Source organism: Brachionichthys hirsutus, unplaced genomic scaffold (assembly GCF_040956055.1).
Source record: "Brachionichthys hirsutus isolate HB-005 unplaced genomic scaffold, CSIRO-AGI_Bhir_v1 contig_647, whole genome shotgun sequence".
Lineage (NCBI taxonomy): Eukaryota > Metazoa > Chordata > Actinopteri > Lophiiformes > Brachionichthyidae > Brachionichthys > Brachionichthys hirsutus.
The window spans coordinates 147,537-158,810 of NW_027180359.1; the positions used below are offsets into that span (position 1 = coordinate 147,537).

Genomic DNA, 11,274 nt, shown 5'->3' on the forward strand with positions numbered 1-11,274 from the left:
GTTTACAGCTGCACTGATTTGACTTATCACCATCGATAACTGCATCAGTGGAACTTTGAAGTTGCCATGTGTGATGTTGCCTATGAATGGTGTAAAAAAAAAAAAAAGTTTATTCACAGGTCGACACATTTTACATTAAACCGCCATCTCCCAGAGAAAACTTTATGCACGTTTGCTTTAGAAAAAGTAATATTTAAAAGAATGAAATTGTTCCTTTCCCATTTACTTAAAAGTATGCAGAGAAGAAAAAAAATACCCCTGATGACTTCCGGCATGTATTATTTCTATTGTTTAGTAATTTATTTTTAATTGTCTTGGAATGACGACTATATATATATATAATGTGTGTGTGTAAAATGTTTCTGACTTTACACACCCCAGCGCGCAAAGAACTGTACAGCTAAAGTGTGGTAGCGGCGTGTCTGTCTAAAGATTCCGGCTCAGGATGTAAGTCAGCGTCTTCAGTGTTACATAGAAAAAGGTCCGACGCACAGTTCCGTCTGGGTGCACGCACGCTAACGTTCCTAGTCACCACCAGCCAGCCAGCTTGACATGCTGTACCGGCGTCCCCAATGAAGGCGAGCGTGGTGAGCCGTGCTTCTTTGCTGCCTTGAGAGAGTTACCTGTACCGGTGGAGTTAACGCACGGATCACGCCCCCCACACACACGCACATATCGAGAGGACGAAAACGCGACTGCTACAAGGTCAGTGACAACAGGGAGGAGAGCTAGCACCTGCTAACAGCGTTAACTGTTTGCACCTAAGTGTTGCCGGACTAACGCGAATTGATGCTTTCTGTGTAGCCTCCAGATTGTCCACCATTTAAATTTGTCATTTTGGACCTTTCCCAAGTTGCATTTTTATTTTTTGTATTTTTTTTTTTTACCAGTTTTAGCATCTTGAACAGCAGCAGGTGTTATCCTCTTTATCTGATGCTTTACCACGATCATGATAAAATAATGATTTATCATTGTCTGTCTTGCGCCATGTCTGCTCCGCCGTAGGATGAAGGGGCTACGCTTGCTGTCCCTCCTCCTCTGGCTGTGTTCGGTGTACTATGTAGGCATCTACTTGTTCGTGGGCGGGTTCCTGTTGGTGAGGTTGGAGGTGAACCGGACCAGCACCTGCGGAGACGTGCTGCAGCCTGCAGACGAGCTGCGGGACTTCTGCCACGCACGGCCGCGATTCCGCAGGGCTGTTCTCCTCATCGTCGACGCTCTGAGGATCGACTTCACCCGGTTCGACCCCAACAACGTGGCGCCCCTACCCTTTGAAAACAAGCTTCCTGTGCTGGAGGAGATGGTCACATTCAGGCCCTCCCACTGCCGCCTGTACCCTTTCCGGGCTGATCCGCCTACGACCACCATGCAGAGGATTAAGGGCTTCACCACCGGCTCCTTGCCTACTTTTGTGGATGTCGGCAACAACTTCGCATCCAGTGCCATCTTGGAGGACAACCTCATCCATCAATTTGGGAATGCTGGTGAGCACATTCTCAGTTGTTTGTAGTTGGCTGCATAACTTGACGTTATCTGTAGGACTGAAGAGGGAGGTAAACGTTGAAAATATTATCTTTTATTGTTTATTATCCAACAGCAAACATGCAGTGGGAGACTCAAATTGTATTTTATTGTTTAAATCTTATTTTCCGTAACATTGGGCCACTGTTGAGGGCATTTGATTAGATTTTATAAATATTTAAGAGGACAAGGTCAGGAACTGTAAAAGCGATATAATAAAAAAATGAAACTTCAAGCGGGGAAGTCATTTCAGCATCCGCTTTCACAACCCAAAATGCTTCGATTTTAAAACGCGTTTGAATAAACGTGCGTGTTCCCTCACAGGCAAACGAGTGGTGTTCATGGGCGATGACACTTGGGAGAGTCTTTTTCCGAAAAGGTTCCATCGCTCTCTGCCCTTCCCTTCTTTCAATGTCAAGGATCTGCATACGGTCGACAACGGGATCCTCCAGCACCTCTACACAACCAGTATGTATTTCCACAATTCTTTTACTTCGCTCTGTCTTAAATGCAAGTGAAGGCGCGTCTATTTTGTGTTGTGCTTCACGACTCTTCTCTGCCACTTGCTGTTGGTTTTGACAGTGGTGGGGGGCGACTGGGATGTTGTAGTTGCTCATTTCCTCGGCGTGGATCACTGCGGCCACAGATTTGGCTCTGACCACCCGGCCATGGCTGACAAGCTCACCCAGATGGATGGAGTCATCAGGTCAGAAAACGGCACAGCTGATGCAACCATTTCATGGTTGTAGGATCCCCCGGCTGCAGTCATCATGTCCTGATACAGTGTATATTACCATACATACATCAGTAACAAGTACCTTTGATTGTAAGAGGTGCCGAGGATCAGTAAGAGCTCATTGCAGGTGTTTAAAAAAAAAAACAATGTGCAGTGTAATGTGATTTGAAGGAGTAAAACTACCTAAGAGTTATTAAAACCTCAGAGTCCTAATTTATCTCTTGCCATTTTCCTCCAGGTCGGTCATTGATCGTGTGGAGAATGACACGCTCTTGGTGGTGATGGGAGATCATGGGATGACGGACAGCGGAGATCATGGTGGAGAAAGTCAGAAGGAGACCGACGCAGCGCTCTTCCTCTACAGTCCTTCCTCTCTTTTCCCCCCTTCTTCCCAGGTTAGTCAGCTTTGCAGACTTTTAAAAAGTCACTTTTAACCCGAGATGATTGAAAATAGTCCAAGTTTTCAGCTATATAGGCTTCTGCCCAGTGAACATACGGTATATAAGGTCTATATTATTTAAGTCAACTTCATTTTATCCTGTTTAGCTTTAATCTATTACATGAAAAACTTTAACAATTAACTAATTAAGTGGTTTCTCCACATCCATTATATAAATAATATACTGCCATGAGGAAAAATAGGTTATATAATCAGCTTTGCTGTATTCATGTTGACACAATTAAGATTTAAGACACTCAAACCACAGTTAATCATAAGTAGTTAATACCTCTACTGTATTCCAAAAAAGTCAAGACACACCACAAAACATTAATTAAACAGAATGTCATGAATTCCAAATCCTTTTTTTCCATTAAATCCTCTATCAATGCAGCGTATTAGTTGATACAAAAGTTTCAGAGAACAGTAATGATAACAACTAGAAAATTTCCTTCATGCAAGTGGATGCTGTGAGCTGAACCAGGTTTGTAAATAAGGCTGAAAATATTTGTCATTGACTGCTGAAAAACCTAAAGATAAATCATGCAGATTTAAAGGTCAATGGAAGCTGAACTGCAAAACATCAAGGCTGACTGTTGAAAATATGTCAGTAAAGGCTAAACGCTGTATCATTATTATTATTAGCAACAATCATCGTGGGAGAAATGGTAAAGACCACAAACAATCGCCTCAATATTAACCAGAAAGGTTATAGCTAAACACTGGAACAACGTGAGCAGAGGAAAGGAGGAGAAGGTGAATAACAGCTTAATAACAAAGCAGCTAAACTGATTGGCTCGACTCAGCTAATGAGCATCAGCTGTTTAGCTGCTCACTCATTGAGACCAAGTCAGAAACCTTTTCAGCGAATCAGCGTAGGCCATCCGAATCTTCCCATGTTAATTCCCATCAGTTGTGTAAATCAAATGAATCCGATTGAATTGAAACTGGTCAAGTTTAACCATAAATGTAAATTTAATAACAGTTTAGAAGGACAGAGGAATTAGCTGAAATAAGTACTAAAATAAAGAGCAGGTTAATTATTTGGTTACATTGGATTTTTAACCTAAGATTTCCTAAATACTTGTAAATTAAATGCAGAGTGTGATATAGATTCTGATTTAATACTGCCTGCAGTTTATGGAGCAGATGATTTGCATATCATACATGGTTGGTGGAGACATACCGGTATTTGTCTCCTGGTCCTTTTTCAAAGAAGATGAAATGCTATTAAACACGATTCAGTGCACAGATAAACCACCATAGAAAATGCAAATGATTGTTTACCACTGTGTGTTTATGTGTCTTTTATTTTCACAGCAAATGGCTAATTTTATCTCAACATATCAGCAGAGTTGACTGCACAATTCTGTCTTTAAAAATGTCCATCTTAATTTCCTTAATTTCTTAATTGCATTTCTTTTCTCTTGTTTGTAGAGTGAACCGACCGTGGTACCTCAGACAGACCTGGTGCCCACCCTGGCTCTGCTGCTGGGAGTTCCCATCCCATACAGCAATCTAGGACAGGTTCTCCTGCCTGTATTCCCCTCCCTTGGACATACAGACGGTGTAGGTGGACGTCTCAGCCAGCTGGAGGCGCTGTGGATCAATGCAAAGCAGGTACTATTCTGAAGCGCTGTTGACTACTACAGAAATCGGCATATCCTGGAGCACGTTCAGTCATTTTGTGTTTTTACTTTTAACTCATTTTGTTTCTGAAGGTCAACCGTTTCCTAGAGACGTACTCTGGCATCGCCAAAGACATCCCACCAGAGAGCCTCTCCCACCTGAAGGATGAATTCTCCCGCCTCTCCTCCGAGTACCTCACCGCTGTCGGAGGGACCCGAACGCCTTCGCCTCAGCTGGCCGCCTCCCTGCAGGCCTATCTCGCCTCCGTCAGAGACACCTGCCGAGCCACCTGGGCTAAATTCAACCCACTCAAGATGGCTGCTGGTTTAGTCATCCTTGCATTTGCCTGCCTGATGTGCTTTACGCTTTCTGAACTGTCTCATTTGCTGATCAGGGAGAACGTTTCGGTATTAAAGGCGCTGCTTAGCGCAGCCCTTATGGCGGGTGCTCTTGTGGCCGCTGGCCAGCGGCTCACGCTGGGCTACGTGGAGGTGGCGTGGTGCCTGGCGGCTGCTGCCCTGAGCTCCGAGCTTATTTTCCTCTGGAGGACTTTGCAGGCCGGAGCTATCACTGCAGCAAAAAATGGATGTAAAACCTTCAAGTCTGCGAGCTGGCTGACCCCGGGCTGCCTGCTCGCTCCCCAGCTCTTGGTGGCGCTACTCCGTTGTGCCTCCCTGCTCTCAGACAGCTATGTGATTGCAGAAGGCCGTGCCGTGACCTTTCTGGTGTTGTCTCTGGCCATCTACATTCCCATCCGTCTCAACTGGGATGGCCTGCTGTCACCCCCCAGCCCTGACCCACTGAAGGCTGCGGGGCTCCTGCCTTCTGCAGCTTCCCCCCCGTTGGTATTGAGAAAGGAAAGCAGCACCCTTCTCACCTGCGTGGGGCTGCTCGTTGGCAGCCTCTATCTCTCTCTCTCCTTTCATGGCTGCCGGGAAGAACAAGGCTCTTGCCAGCCGTCGCCGTTCCTCACGCCACTTTCCAGACTGCAGGACAACCAGCTGAAGAACCTCCATTATGTCCTGTCTGTCTCCTCCCTGGGCGTGTGGACATATCTACTGAGATGCTGCCTCCGTCACTATGGTAACCTCAACTCCTCAGGGGGGACGGCGTTTACAGCCCGATGGATCCTACCAATGCTCGCTGTTTGCCTGGGGCTCTACTGGGCCGTTAGTGCCACTTCGGAAGACAGCTTTCGGAATCTGTCTGAACTGATCAGCCTGGCCCAGCTGGTCCTCCCAAGGAGCGCCTTCTTTCTCCTGGGGCTGGGGCTGCTGCTGATCTGGATAGATCCTCTCACTGTGTTTGTGAAGACCAGGGCAGCGGCTACGGCCAGAGGTGCATCGCTGCCCCGACCCCGCTACCGAGCCAGCACGGGCATCAGTCCCCAAGCTGAGCTGCACCACCTCATCCCCCAGATTTACCAGCGCATGCGCCGTTCCCTGGAAGACGGAGAGCTGAGCGAGGCGAACGAGGTGGGCAGCAGACCCGCTGTGGAGGCTTACGGCCTCGGGACCGTCTACTCTGCTCCTTTGCTGCTGCTCTGCGGCCTGTTGGGGATCGGCCTGTTGCTCTTGCACCCAGAGGGCATGGCACTGTCCTTCCTCCTGATGCTGCTTCAAATGGGAGCTCTGTTGCATATTCACGCCTCCTCCACGACCCTCTGTAGCCTGCATGGAACACAATCTGGTGAGAGTCTCACAACTGCACATCTTTTCTTGTGTGTTTTTGTGTCCCTTTTATGACATGCTATATCTCATCCACCTCTAATTGTTTCTTTAAGGTGGTTTTAATGTGCCATGGATTCCGGTAGTGCTGTGGTCTCTGGCTGCCACTCAGTTCTTCCATGCTACAGGTCACCTCCCCACCTTCCCCTCCATCCAGTGGAACGCTGCCTTTGTGGGATTCCCACATGGACACACAAGCAATATACTCCCCGCCTCACTGGTTACGCTCAACACTTTTGCCTCACACATCTTATTTGCAGGTAGTATTAAGATTAGTGGGTTTAAAGGCATTTAAAAAAATTCATGGTCATATAGGGAATTAGGCTTTTGCATCTAATATGATAAATGTATGTAGTAAACAATGATTAAGAATACAGATCAGCAAATAGAAAGTTATTGAAATGTGTGCAGTACTGAATAATGTTGCACCGCTTTACACTACATAGATTAAGTAAAAATTTAGATTTTCACACTTTGTCAAGGTGATGAAATAATCTACAATACATATGCGTGATTTTCTTTGGTGTAAGGTGTCAAAAATACTGCCCTGTTAATGTTAGAAATCACTAAAAAGGGAAATGAGCATATTGTTTGTTTATATATATTCATATGTATTTAAATATGAGGTAAGTCTGACGATTGGTCCTTTAAGGATGCATCATACAGCCAAATAAAACATGCTATTTGAGTTCAGCTTGGTTGATAATGCTCATTGATTAGTGCTTAGTTGTAAAAAGAATAGAACTGATCTAAAAATGAGTCGAAGAAGAAAACTGATTTGTATTTGTGTCCATGTGCCGTCGCCCACAGTGGGTTGTCCATTGCTACTGTTCTGGCCACTGGTGTGTGAAGCGCGTGGCAGCAGGGGAAGAGTGTGCGGGGAAGAGGGAGAGGACGCTGTGATGGAGATGAAACTGAGAGAAAACCCCCAGCAGTTCAGCGCTGCTCTCCTGCAACTCTCAACACGCTACCTCTTTATCCTGGGAGCACAGGTACTTTGTTATTCAGTTTGTACTTATTCACATACAAAATGAATTATCTCTTACATGGTGAGTTTATTTTTTTCAGTCACAAATCCAAAAATATCTATGAAATGGACTCAGTCCACCATTTTTGTAATATTCATGTTTCTGTTTGTTTCCCTGTTCGATGTCTTTCTGTATCTCGTTTCTTCAGCGTGTATCTGTGCATCTTTCTGCAGGTCTTTGCTTCAGTTTGTGCAGCTGCTATCCTCAGGAGACACCTCATGGTGTGGAAAGTTTTCGCACCCAAGTAAGTACTTGAATGGATTTTCCAGCTTGCACAACCCCACTAACAGTAAATGTTTTTTTGAGGTTTGCAACTACCTACTCTACCTGCTAATGCACATAAACAAAGGTATGTATTTCTGTAGAGGATCACTGTTAGGAGATATTAATGGATATTCAAGATTTAGACAAGATATGAAGTCCATCCAGGGCATTTTGGGTCGACATCGGATTGTGATGGTGTTGACAGAGGCCAGTAGTGTTCTAGGAAGATGGAATAAGTATTTAGAGGAATTAATGAATGAGGAAAATGAGAGCGAACAAAGGGTAGTAGCGGCACCTGTTGTGGACCAGGAAGTGACAAAGATTAGATGGGCGAAAATAGAAAGGCAATGCAGAAGATGAAGAATGGGAAGGCAGTTGGGCCAGAGACGTACCTGTGGAGGTGTGGAAGTGTCTAGGAGAGGTAGCTGTAGAGTTTTTAATGGGGTTGTTTATTACAATCCTAGAGAGGAAGAAGATGCCAGAGGAATGGAGGAGAAGTGTTCTGGTTTTTATTTTATTTTATATTTAAACATGAATACACTATGAAAGTGTTTGAAATTAATTAGCCCCTTCAAATTCACCACACTGCGGACTGAATGGGTCGTAACTGCCAGACGCATGAAATCATAGAATGCTTGCAGCAACTGGCTGCGAGCGTACCCATACACAGATAGTAACTTCTGTCAAGATGGCGTCTCTCAAAAGATCAAATGCAGTCATTGCTTGGCAGAACTTTCAGTTGTTCTTGGTCTTAGTATTTTTTTCAGTTGATAACTTGGAGGTGTCAAAGACTGTTCCACACGTTGTCGTGCAGAAATGGCATTATTTTTGAACTTGTTGTTGCTATTTCAGACAATCGTTTTTTTTATATTTACCTGCCGGCCGTCATGTCTTCTCCTTCCAGGTTAATGTTTGAAGCATCGGGGTTCCTCGTGAGCAGCTTTTCCCTGCTGATCGGGGTCACACTGGTGCTTAGAGTAGACGGAGCCGTGGGCCGCTGGTTCAAGAGACTTGTCCCAGATGCCTCCAGGTAGCGACGGCGCTTCTACGCTTTAGGACGCTGCGCTGCGGAGAAAATGAAGCCGATGGTCATGATGACATTTTTATACAAACTCTTGCCAAAACAAAAATCCATCTGTGTCTAGCATAAGGAGCTCCACCAGCAAGCCGCCTGTGGTTGCTTCTTACTGCAGCCGGAGGGATAAAATCTCAGAGTGTCTGGACTCCCACTGAAGTTTGACTTACTTGAACGCCACCTCACTTGCCCGAAGTTGAAGGCTTCAGGGATTCAGAGTTGTCTGAACAGCGGCATCTGAACGTTTCTGTTATTTTCTATAGAGCCTTGTATTCTTTGTATTCTTTCCAAGCCAGTCTCTTGAACATCCAGTAAATGGTCACAGGTAAATCTGCCTTTTTGGGAGGTTTCCTCCTCGCAGAGAGGCTGATTTTAACTTCAATGTTAAGGTTTAACAGCCATTGTAGTTTACAGTGAGTCATCAAAGACAAGAAGACCAGATGTCAGTCTATGAGCTGTGGAACTATTTTATGATTAAAGTTTAAGGCTTTGGTGAAATCCATCAATGTGCATTACAGCATGCCATTTTAAGGGACTGCAGGGAAAACATTTTATTTTGTAGGATTTTGTATTTTGGAAATGTTTGAAAAAAACCAGCACAGCTGGTTACTGAAAATGTTATTTTCAAAACAATTGTGGGCATTTAATCTGGGTCTTTATAGTTGATTTCATTTCATACATCATTCACGGTTTGGGTTCCTAACTCTTATTCTGTTCTTTTTCATCACTGAATAATTTCTTTCATCTCAAATTACACTTTCATCTTAATTTGACATCTCCAGAATAGGAGCCTAGCTTTATGGAATGCAGTTTTAGTTTTTTCTTGTCTCTGATGTCAGTAGTTTTGACGGGGACATGGAATCCATGACGTGCAGAAAAGCTGTTAATTTATTTCTGCAAGATGGCTGAGTCAGTGTCCAGCCTTAGATCTGCATCTCATTAGCTAATTCAAGATACTGAAGGGGTGGAGAGATTGGGTCGGATTAGCTACGAAGCAACAGCACACCTTTTCTCGGTCTGTTTTCCGAGAGCAGCTGGTCGTCTCAAAAAAGGCTCTGACTAGGTTCAATGATGACTTGTCTTTTTTTTTCTTTTCTAAAATGTTTAATATATGAGTAACTAATTAATGAAGATGATTTTACATACTGAGAAAAAAAATAAAAGTTTGTTTTTAAAAGTGCCATTTTGGTGTCATGATCATTTCCATATAAGGATATGAAATATCCAGATTCCAATAATATTTTTTTATTTTGTTTCCATATCAACCCTTTTCCATGTTATTGCTGCAGTGCAAACATTTTATACGGTGGATAAAAGTAGTATTTAATATTCAAGTTATTGATTTGATGATTTGATGGAGGGCGTGGGTGCTGCCATAGGTTTTTACGACCCTTCAGTCAAGGTACTTCATTCATTATTCACCCGGACTTTCCACATTTTCAGTTCCCATAACTCTGTCGTCAAACGTCTCACTTGTCAAAACAGGCAACAGAAAGCATCCTATTTAAGATTCATTTTGTTCTTGCTACAGCTTCCCAATATAGGGGACAGCTTAAGTTAGTCTCCGCTTAACAAATATTAGGTTTAAAAAAACGGCACAAGGAAAAGCTCAACTTGTGAACAGATTTTAATTGTTTGAAGAGGATTGTTCATCGACCATAAAACAATCCATTCGAATGTCATGCCGATCTGGTCATTCCAGGAGTTGAGCCGTTATGTAACCAGGAGTGAGGAATGAGCACCATTACAGGTTTGTTTCGAAAAACAAGAAGCTGTAGCAAGCAGCGAGTCCTCATGAAGTCAGTTTAAGTTTTAACTTGTACTTAGATGTTCATTATCAGTGTTATTGATGACCGTTTAAATAAAATTGATGAATGTGGTGGCCATATAAAACTGTTTTTTTTTTCTATAAAGTGAGGCCAACCGCACACATGTCGCTTTCTTCAAACTAATGTGGTGAGTTTGGGTGTTTGATGTGAATAATGACTTGCCCCATAATTATATACACATAAGTGCTTATAGTTTTAAAGTAACATGAACGCATTGGATCTATTCTATTTGGGTGATGTGAAATGCCATTACGACTGTGAAGCTGTAGCAAAGCTTTCATTGAGTACATCAGTACTCCTCTAATTGCTTCTCATTATCCGATAAGCAGCCCTGTGCACAAACAAAGAGTTTCTCAGAAGGAATTAATGGCTATAACATTTTTAGCCATTAGCCATTAGAAAACTTTGGTATTTTCCAGAGGAGTCGGTGGATTCCGTCATATTTACTGGAGGAAATTGGAGTTTCATAGAAAGAAAAGTTTGGCCTTGAATATGATTCTTTTCACCACCAGAGTTTCTTGATACACACAATTAGATTTAGCATCTCCTTTAAAACAGTTTGCTGCAACAAAAAGAAAAAAAGAGTTGCTTCTAGAAATTGGGAGTAAAAGCCAGAGTGCCTGATTTTCTTCTCAAAATGATTCTTTGTCTGCTTACGGTACATATTAATAAATACCAAAATGAAATATTTCAAGAATTGAAATGATCCTCAAAGCTAATATACTCAATGAATACTATTATGTAATATTTCAGGTAATTGTCATCGCTAATCAGTGAAGCAAAGTGAAATAATTCCATCAAAAATTAAAAGGAAGGAAAAATGTGGTACAATATCCTGTTTTCTTTGGTATATCGCATTACTATGCAAATGATTGTGTTTTACCAACACAAAATGAGTCTTTTATATCCACAGAGGGAGTGGGCTGTCTTCAGTGGGGTCAGCCACATCTTTGCAGAGGAATCAAGCAGCAGCTCCAGAGTGGGCCTCTTGTGTTTTTGACATTAGCATGATTACATCATTGCATC

The 11,274-nt window shown here is 43.2% G+C and overlaps 1 protein-coding gene across 1 annotated transcript; it reads left to right on the plus strand.

Moving 5' to 3' along the window:
- The first annotated feature begins 1,006 nt into the window (after window positions 1–1,006).
- LOC137914010 (GPI ethanolamine phosphate transferase 3-like) lies at window positions 1,007–8,378 on the plus strand. Its single transcript, XM_068757629.1, has 10 exons — window positions 1,007–1,484; window positions 1,846–1,989; window positions 2,104–2,227; window positions 2,496–2,652; window positions 4,134–4,316; window positions 4,418–6,014; window positions 6,109–6,312; window positions 6,863–7,044; window positions 7,254–7,324; window positions 8,249–8,378. Exons 1-10 carry the CDS (start codon window positions 1,007–1,009, stop codon window positions 8,376–8,378), a joined length of 3,270 nt encoding a protein of 1,089 aa, XP_068613730.1.
- The last annotated feature ends 2,896 nt before the right edge of the window (window positions 8,379–11,274 follow it).

Bases quoted from the DNA above. Each gene is read 5' to 3' on its own strand.
- LOC137914010 (XM_068757629.1), top strand. From the start codon at position 1,007: ATGAAGGGGCTACGCTTGCTGTCCCTCCTCCTCTGGCTGTGTTCGGTG. The intron at 1,990-2,103 runs GTATGTATTTCC...TGGTTTTGACAG, and splicing joins CCAGCACCTCTACACAACCA to TGGTGGGGGGCGACTGGGAT. The intron at 4,317-4,417 runs GTACTATTCTGA...TTGTTTCTGAAG, and splicing joins TGTGGATCAATGCAAAGCAG to GTCAACCGTTTCCTAGAGAC.